The sequence below is a fragment of the Taudactylus pleione genome, unplaced genomic scaffold (assembly GCF_031769625.1).
Source record: "Taudactylus pleione unplaced genomic scaffold, aTauple2 ptg000253l, whole genome shotgun sequence".
NCBI lineage: Eukaryota > Metazoa > Chordata > Amphibia > Anura > Myobatrachidae > Taudactylus > Taudactylus pleione.
Window position 1 is genome coordinate 422,328 of NW_028284655.1, and position 20,200 is coordinate 442,527.

Genomic DNA, 20,200 nt, shown 5'->3' on the forward strand with positions numbered 1-20,200 from the left:
GCTGCTTGCTATTCATTGAACAGAGTATCCCCATATGTACAAACTGAGTCTCCCAATATATGCAATCTGAGTATCCCCATGTGTACAATCTAATTATCCCCATATGTACAATCTGAGTATCCCCTTATGTACAATCTGAATATCCCCTTATGTACAATCTGAGTCTCCCCATATATGCAATCTGAGTATCCCCATATGCACAATCTGTGTATACCCATATATAGAATCTGAGTATATCCATACTGTATGTACAATATGAGTATACCCGTATGTACAATCTGAGTATACCCGTATGTACAATCTGAATATTCCCATATCTACAATCTGAGTATAACCATATGTTTAATCTGAGTATACCCATAAATGAAATTTGAGTATATCCATATGTACAATCTGAGTATCCCCATATGTACAATCTGAGTATAACCATATGTACAATCTGAGTATAACCATATGTACAATCTGAGTATCCCCATATGTACAATCTGAGTATAACCATATGTACAATCTGAGTATAACCATATGTACAATCTGAGTATAACCATATGTACAATCTGAGTATCCCCATATATACAATCTGAGTATCCCCATATGTACAATCTGAGTATACTCATATGTACAATCTGAGTATCCCCATATATGCAGTTTGAGTATACCAATATGTACAATCTGAGAATACCCATATATGCAATCTGAGTATACCCATATATGCAATCTGAGTATACCAATATGTACAATCTGAGTATACCTGTATATACAATCTGAGTATACCCATATATACAATCTGAGTATACCCATATATGCAATCTGAGTATCCCCACGTGTACAATCTGAGTATACCCATATATGCAATCTGAGTATACCCATACATAGAATATGAGTATACCCATATGTACAAACTGAGTATACCTATATGTACAATCTGAGTATACCCATATATACAATCTGAGTATACCCATCCTGTATATACAATCTGGGCATACCCATTTATACAAGCCCATTCATGTTTTATTCAACACTTTTATTTATTCTCTTTTCCCCATTGTTAATAATGTAATAACACTTGTGAGAAATATGATTCTATTATATTTTATAATTGTCTCAATCTTCATCATTTCATATTAATTACATTCTATATACTATATATTTTTCTAATTAGTAATATTATATAATCACTGCTTTTCTTTTTAACTTTACTAGTTCAAACCTTGTTCTTATATATAATATATATATATATATATATATATATATATGTATATATATAACATTTTCCACTTACCCTTCTTTGCTACAACAGTACAAGCTCATTGCTACCCTTGGATGTATAATATTCTGTATCAACTTCAATACATACATCTATTATTATTGTACGTACTTCTTAATTTTACATTTATACACAAATTTTGCAATTATGGCCCTGATTCAGAGCCGGACGCTCTGACCAGAGCGCTCGCTCTGAATCAGGGCCCACCTCCATTAAAATGGAGCGTCCTCCTGGACGCTCGTATAGCTGTGGGTCACCACCCACAGCATATACGAGCGTCCAACAAGATGGTCGCGATGGTCTTGACCATCGCGACCTTCGGACTTGTGAGTGAAACCCTGTGGTCGGGTTTCTCAACCGCAAGCCCTGGAGTGATTTTGGCTCTATCAGAGCCAAAATCACTCCCACTGACATCACTAGTGATGTCAGTGGGGCCGGCTTCAGACGGTAGGCGTTCCCATAGGAACGCCTCCGTCTGGCAGTCACGCCCCCGGCACGCCCACCAAAGGGGGCGTACTGTCAGTCACCATCGACAGCACGCCCCCTTTGGTGAGACACTCCGAGCGAAGGAAAGTCCTTCGCTCGCCGGGTCTCGCGCATGCGCACGACGGAGCTCCCTCCGTCGTGCGCATGCGCAGTGGGGAACATCGACCCACTTGCGAGCGTACTGCCGCTCGCGAGTGGGTCTGAATGACCCCCTATGTGTGTTTCTAAACTGGAAACAAACCATCATATATACATCTCTGATCTCATCTCCCTTCACGCTCCTCTCCGCCCTCTTCGCTCAACTAATGCACGCCGCCTTTCATGCCAGCTGATTACTTCCTCCCACTCCCGCCTCCAAGATTTTGCCCGCACTGCTCCCCACCTCTGGAACTCTCTCCCACTCCGCATCAGACTCTCCACCTGTTTGCAATCCTTCAAACGGGCTCTCAAGACCCACTACTTCATCAAAGCCTTCCAGCTATCATTCTAACTCCTTGCTACATGCTCATTCGTCCCCATCTACCCCATCTGTGTCAACCCAGTTTGTCTTCCCCCACCTTTTTAGAATGTAAGCTCTCACGAGCAGGGCCATCTACCCTCTTGTGCTTCTCCTTACTATAGTGTCATTTACTTCTTACTCACCACTAGGGCACCTAACACTTGGTTGCTTATGCTCTGTTGCTTATCTGGGTGATATGGTCACTAATGTAGCAATATATATTATCCATGTCCTGTATTGTATTGTTCTGTAAGTCACTTGTATACAATTTGTTTTTGTACTTTGTAAGGCGCTGCGGAACACTTGTGGCGCCATATAAATAAATGCTAATAATAATAATAATAATACATAATACATGCTCAAAATATTATCATCTACCAGAATAGCAAGCAAATAGGCCTTAAGGCACACATCCACTAGACGATTAAATTGAGCGATTGGACAATAACGATATTGTTATCGTTCGATAATCGTTTGAAAATCGTTGGTAGTTTAGACATCTATCATCGTACAAATATGTTGTACAACCTGACGATATCGTCAGGTTCAACATGTTTGTAGATGACTGATGTGGCTTCACTGAACGGCTGCTCATTCAGTGAAGGCACATCACAGACAGACAAACGACTGCACGATTACAATGTCATAATCGTGCAGTCTTTTGCCTGTGGTCTAGTGGATGTGTGCTTTAAGCCTTCAATTGGGCAACTAGAGCGTCTTGAAGGTTGGGAACTGAAGATCGAATAAAAAACTGTGGCCTAGATTTACAAAGCAGGGGATTCTTTCTCTGAAGGTTTGATCTGGAAATTTAAAGCGACAATAATATTAAGTGCAAAGTATAGCGAGTTTTGCTGTTAATATAATTGCTGCTTACATGTACAAGTTAATCCCTCCAAAAAGTGGCGGCTTGCAAAAACCGCCACTTTGTAAATCTAGCCCTGTGTCTGGAGGCACGAAGAAAGATAGACTAAGGCGTAGAAGTGACAGCAAGGATGGATTTTGTATGAAAGTGGGGTGACATTGAAGTATTGACATTGACCGCTGCCATTCCAGCAGTGATGGGAGAGGTGCCTTGCTAAAACTAGATGGAGTCCAAAGCACATACCCAAGGTTTGGCTATAAGAAGACCAGTATTTTATTGTGTTCCCTGTATGTTATACACTACTTGGCCAAAAGTATGACCATAAAGGGCCAAATTCAATGAATCTCAAATTGCGGATTAGCAACATTGCAGTACCTGAGGCCAGGGCAGGCGCAATGCAGCCCACAGCTTGCTTTCTAAAGGGTTTTACAACTGCATTCACTGTGCTGCTGTTCCTGTGACAGGCAGGCTGTTGCAGCTAGTACAGCACTATCATGGGCCAGGGCAAAACTAAGGGTTGGAGAAGGAGTAGCTTGTTCATTCCTCTCCAATACGGCAGCACTGGTCAGCATCTGGACAGCGGGCAGGGAGTCCCCAGCGCCCACTGATGACGTCCCCGGCTCTACTCTGCTGACTGCAGCTCCTCCTCATGGCCGTGGCTCCTATAGGGTTGCATGCGCTGCTCAGAGACAAATTTAAAAGGACAGGTGTGCCCAATAGTGATGTCACTATGGGTGGCAAATCTGAACTGTCACTATATAAGAGGTCTGGACACTTCTCCTTTGCCAGAGTATAGACTCCCAACCATACTCCAGTGTTCTACTGATCCCTACTGCTCGTTCCTGTCCTTGGCTTGTTGTGACCTGATGCCGTCTTCTCCCTAGTACTGCGCTTGATTTCCGGCATTGACCTTGGCTATTCTCCATGACCTGTCTACGTTTGATCCCTGGAACCTTCTTGTCTGTTTGGTTCTGCCTTCATTGTACTCCACTCCTATTCAGAGTTCACCAACACCTGTATTAGGACACCAAGTCTGAGGGCCGTAACCTGTGTGTCGGACGCAGCTAAGTCATACTTGCCGACTATCTGGCTGCCCCTTTCCCGGAGGAAGCAGCCAGATCGACATGACTGGGGAGGGATGTGTCAGCACACAGGGGCGGAGACGGCCAGATGACAAGTTTTTGTGAGCGGGGTGGAGCTACACGATCGCATAATTTTGGCCCCGCTCCACTACACACTGCCAATATTACAGGCATTGTGAAGCAGGGGGCGGGGCCAAAATGACGCGATGCTGCGTGAATCGCGTCACCGCCCCCCGCTGCGGGACTTTTACATGTAATTGCGGGGGGAATAGGAGGGGTCGGCAGCAGCTGGGAGGCTTGCCTGCCTTCCCGGGAGGTCGGGAGCGGCACCCGATTTTCGGGAGGCTCCCGACCAATGGGAGGGTAGGCAAGTATGAGCTAAGTCCAAACTTCCTTGCGGGGGTCCCTGGTGCATACCACCGGCACGTTAGACTCCGCGACTCAGTACTGGGTCTTCCCAAACCCAACATACAGGCTAGCATCCACTATCCATCCATGAGTTGTGACAATCTGTCAGATTGCCATAACTCTACATGTACTGTATTTCCATGGCTCCAGTGTCCAATGCTTTACACCACACTACAGCTGATGTATGACATTGCGTATGATGATCTGTTCTTGTGTGTGATTGCTCGGCAATGGAAACCGAATCCATGTGTGTGCTTGTGTGGCTACTGTTTCGCGGCTGAGCTGTTGTTGGTTCTAGTCCATTCCACTTCACAGTAACAGCACTTACAGTTGACTGTGGTAGCACTAGCAGGGCACAAATGTTACTGACTTGTTCATAATTCTATTACAGTGCCACACGGAACAGTCACTGAGCTCTTCAGTATCAGCCACTGTAAGACTAATGAGTGACTATGGAGATTGCATGTCTCTATGCTTGATTGTACGCACCTGTTAGCAATGGGTTTAGCTTAAATGGACAAATATACTAATTAGATGAGGTGTTCACATACATTTAGCCATGGAGTGTATAATGTCTATTAGCGCATTGAGCTACCTGATAGCACAAGGGAAACACATACATAAATGGATGGAAAATACTGAAGGAATCCAGAATGATAAAGCAATATATGTAGATTTCAGAGGTGAAGCACAAAACATTTAAGTCTTTTGGCAGTGGAAAAACAATTAACATAGGTGACTGCCATTATCTGACCACTAACATACACATTCATATTCGTATAATCAAAGGCAAGTGGTGTGTGTAGCATGGTCATTTAAACAGTGACAGGTATGTAATTGTAACAGACGTTACAGGAATAAGACTGCTTTTTTTTTTCTTTATTGAAGCCCATGCTCCAGTCATTCAGTACAGTGAAAAAAATGTGCCAAAAAGGGAATATTCTGGACCCCCATTTATCAGGGCTAGGAGGGTTCCCTTGGCATCTAAAGCACCAGAGCCAATACGCCTCTTAGAGGTCAAGGGTCTTCTCTCTCTACAAGGCTCAGAGTTGCCCATTTGTCCCCAAGGTTGACCAAAGCTAACCCTGGGGAACATTCTTCAGTTCTCTTGCCATAAGGAGAGAGCCTCCAACAGCTGACAAGCTTCAAACCAAAAAAACATAAAAAATAAAAATTCACACAATAAACATAAAAATGTGAATAGGTGAGGTGTAGTGCCAAACAATGTGCAGCAAATAAATAGTGTCATTAAGGCTCCAGCCTTTCAGCTGAGAACAGAGAAATGAAGCTTGCGCTGGCCAGGAGGCTAGGGCAAAGAAAAAAATAGTGCTGTCTGAAAAAGAAGTGCCTTATGCAAAGTGCCATACTGTTCAAAGGTGAAGGCCATCACTGCTGCATTTTCAGGCCCCTCTAGCATAGGCAGCACCAGGGCTTCAGGCAGCCGGCCTCTTGTCCAGAGGACCATGTGAAGGATCATTGACTAGTGGGGCATCTTTAAGTCCCATAGAGTAAATTGGCATCTATAGCCAAAAGGACACATACAAATGCCCAGTTATACATTTTTCTGTACTTTGCCAGAAGCAAAAACAGCATATAATTAGCAGTACAACCGCCTGACACTATATACTCAATGGTCTTACTACTCGTGTGTGAGATGAGGATATTTTTTTTATTGCTATTAATTTTTACACATTGTTTTGCGATGCAATGCCCAACTATTCATTCAGAAAGTGCTTCCAAACTCTTACAAGAGCAAAGGTAAATTTATTTGTTCCTGAATACATCAGCCACACCACCTGACTTCCTTACTCATCCCAACATTTCAAATTAGTAACACTGACTACACAACAATGATGACACTTTTTAGATGGAGCCTTTTATACTGACGACCTTTTCTGTAATGGCGACAAAGGCTTCGGCTCTATCTGTTTCCTGTAGTCACCATGGTAACACGTAAACTATCGTTCTCTGTCGCATACTTTTCTAGACAAGCTTTATTGACAGTCTTCTGACCACAGAACACGCCCTTCTGGGAAAGAAGAAGCCACGCCCTACATTCATCCAGCCAGTGGCTCTGATTGGTTGACCACTAACACAGCTTCCTTTGCAGCAACGCCCCAGCTGGCTAGTGTTAGGAATCTTGGGATAGCCACCGAAACCGGAAGCGGCCTCGGGAAGCCACTGTCTGATGGGTGGATGACAGTCTATCAGTGATAGAGGCGGAAGCGCAGAATACTCACCGGTGTTATATATCGCAGACACGACAGTCAGTATAAAATCCGCATTTTTAATACTCTTCTATAGTGCACTAATATTCTTATATAGAACACGTACACATAAATATATGCACTAATATTGTTCAATCATATTATATTACATACTAACGATATGCACTCTTATATGATATCCTGTACATCATATAATATGTAAACTATGTATAACCTGCTATACAATCTTATACATAACTAATATAATAAGAATGTTGTGTCTGTTTGTTCCAAGTTTGCACACAGACTACTGATCCGATTTTTACGAAAGCAATCAGTCATCACTAAATGTGGTCGTTTTCATGCCAACGTTTCAAATGTTTATTTACAGTTTTCATCTGGGACCTGACGAAAAATGTAAATAAACATTTGAAATGTTGGCATGAAAAAGACCACATTTGGTGATGATTGATTGCAAAACCCGAGGAGTGCCGCCCGCCTATATTTGTCAGAATGTGGCGGCACTCTGGATAACTTGGTAATAAGGAGACTGGAGCCCAAAGTAAGTAATCCATGATTACTAACTGTGGGCTCCAGTCTCCTTATTACCAGGTCGTCCAGGGTGCCGCCGCATTGTTTGATATGTATTGTCTCAACTCCTCCCGAGTGGGTAACAAGGAGGGCACTAGGATGGCATTGTAGTCTATCAGCAAAGGAGTGCTGGCATTGGGAGAAATATATACAGGTTGGGTCTCCCATATCCAAAACGCTTGGGACCAGGGGTATTTTGGATAATGGAATATTCCGTAGTTTGGAATATTTGCATATCATAATGAAATATCTTGGGAATAGGACGCAAATATACACACAGAATGCATTTATGTTATATATACACCTTATACACACAGCCTGCAAGTAATTTTATACAATATTTTCAAAAATTTTGTGGCTCAAACAAAGTTTGTGTACATGCATAAAATTCAGTTATGTTTCATATACACCTTATACGCACAGCCTGAAGGTAATTTTATACAATCTTCTTAATAATTTGTGCCTTAGACAAAGTTTGTGTACATTGAACCATCAAAAATCTAAAGTTTCATTATCTCAGTCATGCCAAAAAAATTCAGTATTTTGGAATATTCCGTATTTCGGAATATTTGGATATGGGAGACTCAACCTGTATACATTATTTATTTTTGTCCTCAACTACATAGAACTGTCTCATGTTTGGTGTATATACAACCTGCTCGCCATTAAATATTACCTGCTGACAGGATTTGGGTGTGTGCTGGTGACAAGTACTTGGGCCACGCCATAAATAGAACTGTAATGAAGAGAACTGACACGAAGTCAGCAGGGTAAAAGTTTGAACATTTGTCATTATTAGTGCTGGATGTAGAAAAACACACACAAATGCTTTAATTAATGTGTTGTATTGTGCTGTGTATTACTGATGCCCATCATTGTCTTCCCACAGTTTCTTATTCAGGTTTGTGTGCGCCTCACACAGCGGTATATAGAGGAGCCCCAATGCCGCTGGGTCTTGGACGTAGAAAGAAGGCTTCTCCTCTAATGGAGGAAGATGATGTGGGGGAGCGCAGTGCTTTAGGGATATCCCAGGCTGGCAATATGTCTGGTGGGTCTCTTCCAACACAAACACCGGGTCTTCCACCCCCTGCTCCTGCCCTGCGACCCCGTCTAGTTTTCCATGCTCAACTTGCACACGGGAGTCCAACAGGGAGAATTGAGGGTTTCAGCAACGTAAAGGAGTTGTATGCAAAGATAGCAGAGGCGTTCAATATACCTGCCGGGGAGGTAGGTACTCTGTGCTAAGCTTAATATAGATTCATCATGAAGTCTATTTCATAATTATTATTCTTTATTAATGGCACCACAAAGAGTCAGCAGCACCTTACAACGTAAATAAACAGGATCACTATAAATACAAAATAAGTGACTTACAGTTAAAAACATTGCAGGACAATATTTCTAAAGTCCCTGTTTTTTCTTATTCAACTATGTATGTTTTAACTGTTAACCTTAAGGCTGCCATGTTAATGTCATACTCAAAAATGATTTCTCCTGATTAGCGAAAACTTTTCTGCATATTTGTCCCTTTTAACGTTTTTTAAAATGTGTTGTCCTATTTTGACTCTTCCCAATAATGTAAAAGGCCCTCCGTTCAAGTGAGTACTTACCTGAACCTGACTACTGGCTTGTGTTGGATGACTTAGGGCCTGATTCAGAGTTGGGAATAGAGAGAGATATCTCTCACAACTGATCATCTTGGTGAAACCATGGTGCACTGCAAGTGGGGCAGATTTAAAATGTGCAGAGAGATTTAGATTTGGGAGGGAGGTGTACAAACTGACATCTAAAGTGCAGTGTAATAATAAAGCTGTGCAGTATTTGTGGGCTACATACAAAAGCAGCCAGTATTTACCCTACATGCAAAAAAATTTATTTATTTACACCCCTTTCATTGCAACAAGGTTTGCCCAGGTACACAGTTAAGTGCTATCTCTCTCTCTATTCCCAACTCTGAATGAGGGCCTTAGGGCCTGATTCAGACCCGTTCGCAAGTGGGTCGATGGTGGCCCAGTGCGCACGCGCGAGCGCAAAAAGCACTCGCTCTGGCGCTCGCATCCAAAAGGGGCAGCTGTTGATGTTGATTGACAGCTGCCCCGTTTGGAAGCCGGGGAAGGGGGGTGGCTGAGCAAACGGAGGCGTTCCTGCAGGAACTCCTCAGTTTGTGGGCGGCCCTACTGACATCACTAGTGATGTCAGTAGGTGGACTTCCTGCTCTAATAGTGCAGGAAGTCCACTGGGGCTTGCGGAAACGAGATCCTACCGCAAGGGTCTCGTCGCAAGCCCGATGATCGCGATGGTCTTGACCATCGCGACCATCATCGTGGCCGTTCGCATAAGCTGTGGGTGGTAACCCACCGCTATGCGAGCGGCCAAGAGAGCGCAAAAAAACAACAACACACGCCCTGATTCAGAGCGAGTGCTCGCTTTTTGCGATCGTCTCTGAATAAGGCCCTTAGGGGGTCATTCAGACCCACTCGCGAGCGGCAGTACGCTCGCAAATAGGTCGATGTTCCCCACTGCGCATGCGCACGACGGAGGGAGCTCCGTCGTGCGCATGCGCGAGACCCGGGGAGCGACGGGCTTCCCATCGCTCCGGGTCTCGCACCAAAGGGGGCGTGCTGTCGATGTTGATTGACAGCACGCCCCCTTTGGGGGGCGTGCCTGCCAGACGGAGGCGTTCCCATGGGAACGCCTACCGTCTGAAGCCGGCCCCACTGACATCACTAGTGATGTCAGTGGGAGTGATTTTGGCTCTGATAGAGCCAAGATCACTCCAGGGCTTGTGGCAGGGAGACCCTACCGCAGGGTCTCCGTCGCAAGTCCGATGGTCGCGATGGTCAAGACCATCGCGACCATCTTTTTGGCCGCTCGCATATGCTGTGGGTGGTCACCCACAGCTATGCGAGCGGCCAGGAGGCCGCTCCATTTTCATGGAGGAGGGCCCTGATTCAGAGCGAGCGCTCTGGTCAGAGCGTCCGGCTCTGAATCAGGCCTTAGTCCATCCATATCTCTCTAATAGAGCTCAGATGGAGAGATGTGAATGGCAAGGTGTGGTGTGATTCCAATTCCCGCGTTCAGTTGGCAGGTTTCCTTGGGTGGGAAAGAGAATACGGCTCACTTCTGTCATCTTAAGTGGCACTAGGTCCATTACCAATTCCAGTATGTAACTCACTATTATTGTTCTCTAACTTTTAGGTGATGTTTTGCACCCTGAACACTCACCGGCTGGACATGGACAAGCTCCTGGGTGGTCAGATAGGCCTGGAGGACTTCATCTTTGCTCATGTGCGTGGTCAAAAGAAGGAACTTGAGGTCTATAAATCTGAGGACTCTCTAGGCCTAACCATCACTGACAATGGTGCTGGTTACGCCTTTATTAAGGTACTTTCAATATTACATGGTATGTAACATGCAATTAACCTGCAAGTCCAAATCCTTCTAAGCCACAGGTTCTCAAACTCTGTCCTCAGGACCCCATACAGTGCATGTTTTCCAGGTCTCCTCACAGAATCACAAGTGACATAATTAGCTCCACCTGTGGATCTTTTAAAATGTGTCAGTAAATAATGAACAGACCTGTGCACCTGCTGGGTGACATAGAAATTGGGTACTGTGCGGGGTCTTGAGGACCGAGTTTGAGAACCGCTGTTCTAAGCAGTAACTTTTTCCTGTTCATTTTCAGCGCATTAAAGAGGGCAGCATTATACATCGCATGCAGCTCATTAGTGTCGGGGACGTGATCGAATCCATCAATGGGAAGAATCTGGTGGGCAGTCGTCACTTTGAGGTCGCCCGGACTCTGAAGGAACTGCCTCGAGGAAGAACATTCACGCTTAAACTGTGCGAACCCAGAAAGGCATTTGGTAAATTGGCAATAACTGCTTGTAACTCTGCTGCACTGTATTTTTCCCAATTTAAGCCCTCTTGGTATCTATATAATAGCATAACGGTCGCTAAGTCACAGGGGTGGCCGATGCCAATTCCCTAGAAACTAGTGACAATACAAATTCATGAGTCTATCTGATCTGTGTCTGACGTCTCAGTGATATTACCCGGAGAATTGTTAGGCTGCATCGTCATGGATATTGTTTTAGTTCACAGAATAGCTGCCTGCTGTGGGATAGGCATAGACTGTACAAAATGTATCAGTGTTTTGTGGAATAATGGTCTTGTTATTTATTTAAAAAATCAGACGGTAGTGCACACTTTGCACTTACTACCTTATATCTCTGGCTATAAGATGTATAAAAACCCCAGAGTTGTCTGTAGCATTTCAAATAATTGTTGTAGCTTGTGAGGGTACAGAGTATATGCCCAGCAATTACTGTGATCTAACTGATCAGCCAGTAAGCAGCCTTATGTGCACGCTAAGGGATCCACCCAATAACACTGGGTTTGGAATCACTAAGGCAATCGGAGAAGATTCCAACAAGGACTTTATTGCACAAAATAGATACACTGTAGGATAAACATACTACAACCGAACAGCTGCCATAACCACACAAGGAGCCTTCTATACAACCTTGTCATGCTGAGCTACATTGGCCAAGTCCTGCTCACTGAGCCCCACTGTTGACTTCTATACCAATGAGGTAGGGACTGAATCTGATATCCTTCTGGTTTTGGCTGGTACACAAAGTAACATATTCCAGGTAGACTTGAAATGGCACAGTCCTAGACCAGCACAACAGTATCCATGACTTGTCATCAATACTGTCTCAAAGTAGAGCAACTTCACAGACCACTGCTGGTCAGTTGGCTGTATATGCCGTCTAGTGTCAGTAGCTATTTTAGCGGTGATGTAGGGGAATATAGTGATGACCAAAGAACCCACTTGGCAACATTTAATAACAAGTAACCATAAGGTTTAAACACATATTACAGGTTTAGTCTCCAATATCCAAAATGCTTGGGACCAAGGGTATTTTGGATAACGGAATATTCCGTATTTTGGAATATTTGCATATCATAATGAGATCTTGGGAATGGGACACAAATATACACAGAATGCATTTGTGTTATATACACCTTATACACACAGTCTGCAGGTCATTTTATACAATATTTTAAATAATTTTGTGGCTCAAATAAAGTTTGTGTACAGAAATTAAATTCACTTATGTTTCATATACACCTTATACACAGAGCCTGAAGGTAATTTTATACAATATTTATAATAATTTGTGCCTTAGACAAAGTTTGTGTACATTGAACCATCAAAAATCAAAGGTTTCATCTCAGTCAAGCCAAAAAAATTCCGTATTTCGGAATATTTGGATATGGAAGACTCAACCTGTACACACATATAGTTTATACAGTTACATAGCAGCTAATTGGGAATGATGCCACGCAGGATTAGCCATTCTTTTCATCACACCTGCACCCTGCTCTCAGCACATGTCCGTTCTGTAAAACAATTGGCAGCTGTCTGTCAAGATCTTATAATAATTGAGAATTGGCAAATGTGTCTGGAATCAGCTGAATATGCTATAGTACATATTACAGCGTGGATTTGGAAGCCTGTTGCTGCTGCCATTACTATATCTGGGATTACCTGGTTTGGGGATCATTGTGATAGTTTCCCCACGATCTCCTCTCCTCCAGCAGCCAGGAAGTGAGCGTGGTGTCGCTCAGTGCAGTAACTGGCGTAACACAGTAGCCAGTGTGACATGATAATACAGCAATAAGCCTGAGTGTAAGGTACAGAGATATGGCTGTGTTTGCTGAAGGAGTGTCAGTCATTAGAGCGTAATATAAGTATCTCCAGGTCTCAGGCAGCACACTGACTCTGTAGATCTCTTTCCTCCGTAGATATGATTGGCCAGCGTTCCAGCTCATCCACTAATAGTTCTGGGATATCATCGGGAAGGGGGACGTTACGTCTGAGAGCTAAAGGGTCACCAACTGTGGAGGAGTTGGTGAGAGAGGTGGGTATAGTGTAAAGACATGCTTGTGTGAGATGTTTATATAATGAAGGGAGGGTTAGGGTGCAGTCATATGTACAGAAACATTTATGGGGAAACTATTTTTTTGGAAGGGTAGATGTTATGTGTATGTAGTGATGGGCAGGGGTGTAAAGTGACCATTTTGGAGGGATAGGTGTAATGCGTGGGGAAGGGGGGGTACAGAAACGCATTTGACCGGGCACTGTTGTATATGTTCTTAGGGGGAGGGCTGTTATATTCACTTTGGTGAAGGGAGAGGTGTATGGAAATATTTTGGGCATGTCACCGGATGTTTGTGAGTTCCTTTCCTCCTCCTCCTCCTCTTATACAGGTATCTGTAATTGAAGAGAGAGCCGTACAGAAAGTGGACGATCTCTTGGAGAGTTATATGGGGATCAGAGACAGTGAGCTGGGTGAGTGTATTACCTCTGTTCACAAACTGGACTGAGATGTTTCTATAATAATAATAATCATATATATATAGCAGTTTTCGTCCTGTCAAACTGAATTGTTACAGTTCAGGGACCTGTAGCTGTGACACAGCAGCATTGGAGGAAATGGCCCTTACATGCAGGGCTTGGAGTCTCCAGGAGTTAAGGGTCCCGGTGCATAGTGCCTGTCAAGCCCTAATGTATTTGAACAAATATTGCTGATTTTTGTCATGCAGTGATGTATTGAAGATGCAGCATTATAATGGGTGCTTCTTATCTTCCAGTACCTGCCTAATTTTATGCCTGATCTCCTCCTGCCACAATCTTAGACTCTGTATCCTCATCACTGTCTTATTCCACATCATGTCTAATTGTGTACTCAGAAAGTGGCTGCATGAACCACATAAGCATATGAAGAGCGGTGTACACCACAGAAGTTGCACATGCCAACTTGGTAGTATTATTTCACACTACTCTCTTCTGGGGATCCCGACCGTGGAGATTCCGACACTCAGAGTGCCGACACCGGGAAATCCCGACACCTGTCAGAATCCCGGTGCTGGCATCTCGAAGATGTCATAGGGTTAGGCACCTGGGAGGGAGGGTCAGGGGTGGGGGGAGGGTTAGGATACCGACCGACAGGTGTCTGTATCCTAAGCCTGTCGGAATTCTAACCGCTGGGATCCAGAGCGCCAGCATCCATTACCCAACCCCTCTTCCGGCCCTTCATCTGTGACTGGGAGAATACTGTTACAAGGTGCATCACAGCACAATGAGAAATTGTTTCAGCAGCAGGGGGCACCAGCCACCTCCATTATGATCTGTAGGCACTTTTATTATGCTAATTAGGTTGTTTTATTCAACAAATTGTATTTTTCCCCCGTCATGGATGAATGACAGAAACAATCCGTGCCAGTGATTCTGCCTTTATGTGATCAGTCTCTACTCTTCCCCACAGCTGGAACCATGGTGGAGCTAGGCATGGATAAACAGAACCCTGATGACTTCTCCCAGGCCTTGGACCGCTCGCTAGGTGACTTCGCTTTCCCAGATGAGTTTGTTTTTGACGTCTGGGGGGCGATAGGTGATGCCAAAGCTGGACGTTACTGAACTACTTAACTACTGCACTCCCAACCCCCCAAAGGGGATAAATCTGCTGCTGCCCGATACACACCTCCATTATCCAATACCAGGAGATACTTCTGCAACAACACTGGAGAGAGCTGATTTTATAAGGGCTAAACCACTGAAAATGTCTATATGGAGATTGCTGTCCATGATCCGGCCCTCGTGAGATCACCTGTTGCACAATTCTGCTATTCAAACAGCAAACAAAACTGTTCCTTACACTTGTGAAGTTTGGTCAGTTATATTCTTGTTCATTAACCTCTGCAATGGCTGCCTGGAGGAAGGCGGAGAAATTTGGCACAGCCTTTTCCCTTAGGTGGCTTTAAATGCCCATGATGATTTATAGCAGGGCTGGTATTTAATTAAGGCCTATGCTAAACCACTCCAATGCCACTTAGGGCTCTGCTGTAGATTGAAGATGGTTTATAATAAGGACAATGCTATTTAATGCAAACAACTGCACAGTACAACGTCTAGTAACCACTACATTCCATGGAATCTCCTGTGGTTGGATGAATGGATACCAAGTGTGGACTAGAGTTCTAGAACAAGTTTCATGGATTCAGAGATTATCTAGTGAAATGGGATTAAACTAAGATTATGGGATAGTGGGAATCCTCTAAAAGAGGTAATCTCATGGGGTTCCTGTAAATTCTTAGGCTCATTAAAAAAATGTATAGGATAATATAAGCAGATGAATAGTCCTCTTATTGGAGGACACTTTTCTAAGTCTAACTGCTAAAAAAAATTGTGTTACACACCCTCTGTTTACTGAGTAACTGGTCATTAGCACCACTCCGTGTTGGAGTATGGTGTTGCAATAATGGTTACAATTGAGAGAGCGTTCGTTGACCTAGTTAATTTTGTGTTAACCCTGATCTATGATTTTCTGTGTATCCTGTTATGACTGTAAGTGGGAAAATGAGTTTATTAAAAGATTTTATACACAAGAATGTTACAGTTTCACCTGTGGATAAATCAGAAAGAGTAAATGAGCCAAGCACGTGCCCTTCTGTGCCAGTATAACATCTCTCTGCTTCTGTGTAGACCATCTACAGTGCACTCTTTTTCAGAGTGGTGAGAGTACCCCTGTGCTCAGTCTGATCTCCTCTGTCCTTGAAGTTGATGGCTTTGACACCTCCGCACTCTCTTCTTACTGTGGGCTCCTTTTCTTCAGTAACAGAAGCGAGTTTGAGATTCTACATATGTGATATCTGGTGAAGCTTACTGCAAAATAAATGCCTTCTCCGGTGTTCCCCTGGTCACCCACCCCACTCTCCCCCTACTTGTCTTCATTCTATATGTAGATGCTGATCCCTCATTCCTTTCATAATGTACACCTGCTAGTGCATAGGACCTATATAATTCTCACTTTACAGGGGTGCCTGCTCTCTGATTAGCTTACACTCTTGTCTCTTCTGTGTGTATGGGATGTATATATGTAGCTACAGAATAATGTATAGTATGGTTTATGTTTAATTGATTTATTACATTATAGAATAATGAACTCACATTTCCAAGGTTCCCTTTAACCAACTACATTGCCAGCGCCTACTTTGGCTTGATGCTTACAGCAGGGTAGTTTGGTAACTGTAATAGTCAGTCTGACCCTGAATAGCACATTTGTACATACGCTCAGTGTCCTCTTTATTAGGTACACCTATCTAGTACTGGGTAGCACCCACCTTTACCCCATGAACAGCCTGCATTATTTGTGGCATGGGTACAACAATGTACTTTCCTGTAATGGTGACAGGACAGCCGCACACAGTCGTTGCAGATTGCTAGCTGTGAATCCTCTTCTGCCACATCCCAAAGGTGCTCAATTAGATTGTGGTCTGGTGACTGTGGAGGTTTTTGGAGTAAACTAAATGCATTGTCTTGTTTATGGAACCAGCTTGAGATGGAGCGTGCTTTGTCACGTGGGGCGTTATCCAGCGGGAAGTAGCTATTAGAAGATGGATAGACTGTAGCCATAATAGGAGTAACATGGGCAGCAACAATAGTAAGCTGTGGCATTTACACAGTGCTCATTTGGTATTAAGGAGCCTAATATGTGCCAAAAACAGTCCATGCACCATTACACCACCAGCAGCCTATATCATTGATACAAGACAGCATGGGTCCATGGATTCATGTTTATGCCAAATTTTGACCCTACCATCTGCATTTTGCAGGAGAAATTGAGATACCAGACCGGGTGATTTTCCAATATTCAAATGTGCAGTGTTGTTTTGAGCCTGTGCCCACTGTAGCCTCAGTTGTCAGTCACTTAGGTCCCATTACTTCCCCCACTGTGCTGTTTGGTCAGAACAATAACTGAACCTGTTGACCATGTCTGCATGCTTTATGTATGAAGTTGCCAAATAATTGGCTGATTAGATATTGGCATTAATGAGCAGGTGTACAGATGTGCCATATGAAGTGACCACTGAATATACGTTCCACACTCTAGGGCCCATTCAGCATTGGATGCAATTACACTCGCACTGCGTGCAGGGTACAGAAAGCGGACTCTCATTTGAATACTGAGTTGTACATCTCTATGTGACCCCTCCTGTCCATCCTCAAATAGCCATCGTCATTATCAGGGCACACTTACAGCAGCCCTATACCTGGTAATGCAGGAGATCCATCTGAAATCAATCTCTGCATAGTCCGCAGTTGCAGCGACATGCCATGACAAGACTAAGCCTATGTGCGAGCGCTCAGTTATGCCCATCCAGCTGCAAGTAGAGTTGTGACTGCAATTCTCACGAGTCTGAGGTGCCCATAGATGGCTCTATGCTCGGCTACGGAACTTGCACAGCACTAAAAAATCGCGAGATCCGTCCTCTGAACAAACTTGTGTAGCTCTGATTTGAGCTAAAACACCATTCACAGCATACAGTACACACCTGAACATTCAGCAATCATCCCTGCTAATAGGAATCCAAATCTTGTCCAGCACCCAGGAGTAATGGACCTGTATAGTACCTCTAACACTTTCTCTTGTGGTTTGTGTCTACTCTTCAATGGCAGCCAGTTCTTTCTTCTGGGTATAGGATGAGCAATCATCCCCCACCCTGTAGGTATAGGGAGCTGATTGTCTCTATATCTAACTGTGCTCAGATTTGTCATCCTCATCATTAATTCATGTCCCTTAGGATCCATTTGTAAACAATAATCAGTGCTGAGCTATTAACACCCGTCATTACAGGAAGCCGCTGAGTCTGTGATGCAATATGGGGCATATAATGCTTAGCGATGTGATCTGACTGCATATATGGGATATGTATAGGACAGTTGTAAAACATGTTATGGTAGAAAGTGACAACCCAGGATTGATGTGGCCTTATGCATGAATCTGTCGTGTATTCTGGCTTTTGTCTGCATGTTTCCCTATGTACTGTATGTGTTGTGTTCAGTGACGTGTTAGATTCCCACACACCCATCAGCTGCCTCTGTGAGAAGCTTAGCAGTTCCCTAAACACTGAGAAGCCCTTAAATCCTCAGAGACCCGCAGAATGCTGCTCCATTAACCCTTCCCCTGCCAGTGACCTGCGTAGAGTCTGTCCTATATCAGCCTTTTGGGAAGAAGACAAGACTGTAAAAGACTCTGGTCACCGCGTGTGTCATTGACATGCTGCTCCCCTCAGACACACAGCACGTCATGACGAGAGAGGCCTTGAATCATCAAAGGCTGTTGCTGTAACTCCTCATACACCCAGCGGCCTCTGCGATGTACCACATCTATCACTGAGATCTGCCATTGTGCGACTCTGCAGTCTGCTCTGTACCACATCTCTCTTATTTAATGCATGTAATAACCGCATTAATAACTTTATTTCTAGTCCTTTAGTGTACTGTTCTACTTGTTAACAAGTGATGCCTGCCATACTATTTTACTTTATATCTTTTATACTGCAGGGTCTGGGTCTTGTTATTTAACCTAAACAAGTGCATAGTGCTATAGAGCAGTATATCTGTAAAGCTGATTTTTATTATTTCTGTTAATTAAGTATTAATTGCACTAACACCCATACTCCTGTTATTTACGCTAACGTATGCTGACCCTTCCCCAATAGACCCCTATCTCTGCTTTCTGCTATTCCTGTGATACATCTTTAACACTACACTCTGCTAATCCTGTGATATATCTCTAGCATATAGTTACCCATCCCCAAAATAGGCACTCTGCTATTCCTGTAATATACATCTAACACTACACTGTTCCTCTGATTTATTTGTATCACAAAACTGTCCCTGTGATATATTGCTATCATATATTTACCCATCTTCAATAATAAGCCTCTAATACTGCACCCTATAAGAGGCATCAAAGCTCCTCTTTCTGCCATCCGGCCACCACCTGCTGTTGTATCTGCTGTACATAGGACAGAGCTTACACACACCATTGTCACTGCTGTCTTGGTTTGGGGAGTGCCGTAAAGAATTAAGTTTTCCAGGGTCCCGGATTTGGGGAATCTCCAGGGACTCAACGCCTTATTAGGAGCGCCACCCTCTCAGTCTGCCTGAGAGGTGGGGGCTATATTTGATGTCACACAAAAGGCCAGAAGTCATGGTAAACAGGAGTATCTGCCGGGGAGGAAACAGAAACGCAGGAACCAGCCAGATAGCGAGAGAGATTAGAGAAATGAAGACGGCAGATGGGAACATAGATATAGATGAAATGATTTAGCTACGAGTAATACAGTACAGTAAGTGTGGTTCTGACAGATTGCAGATGTTTCTATACTCGGTGATCACAGAAATACAACTGCACACACCAGTGAAGGTGACAAGAGTACAGAAGATTGCTCAAAGGTTAGAAGTTAGACTAGAACAGATGTAGGGGCAAGTGCATGGTAACAGGCTGTCAGTCGTGGTGATGGCAGAGGGTTGTAGAACAGGTGTACGGATATGGTCACTGTATTTTGCCACTAGAAGTGATGGTCACAGTAATTAAGAAGGGGATGGAGTTAACACTTAGGGGGAGATGTACTAAGCCTTGGTGAGAGAGATAACGAACCAACCAATCAGCTCCTAACTGTCACTACAGACTGGGGTCTATTTACTAAGCCTTGAATGAAGAGAAAGTGAGCGAATATAAAGTACCAGCCAATCAGCTTCCAACTGCCACGTCACAGGCTGTGTTTGAAAAATTACTGGAGCTGATTGCTGGGACTTTATCTCCGTCCACTTTACCTCCAGACAAGGCTTAGTAAATAGACCTCTGTGTTTGAAAAATGAGAGCTAGGAGCTGATTGGTTGGTACTTTATCTCTGCACTTTAGATATCTCCAAAGCTTAGTA

The 20,200-nt window shown here is 43.8% G+C and overlaps 1 protein-coding gene across 1 annotated transcript; it reads left to right on the forward strand.

Moving 5' to 3' along the window:
- The first annotated feature begins 6,705 nt into the window (after nucleotides 1-6,705).
- On the forward strand, nucleotides 6,706-15,859 carry GIPC1 (GIPC PDZ domain containing family member 1). Its single transcript, XM_088480435.1, has 7 exons — nucleotides 6,706-6,867; nucleotides 8,289-8,626; nucleotides 10,598-10,783; nucleotides 11,085-11,265; nucleotides 13,214-13,329; nucleotides 13,679-13,760; nucleotides 14,737-15,859. The coding sequence occupies exons 2-7, from the start codon at nucleotides 8,342-8,344 to the stop codon at nucleotides 14,886-14,888; spliced, it is 1,002 nt and encodes a 333-aa protein (XP_088336561.1). The 5' UTR covers nucleotides 6,706-6,867; nucleotides 8,289-8,341; the 3' UTR covers nucleotides 14,889-15,859.
- Nucleotides 15,860-20,200: the final 4,341 nt, after the last annotated feature.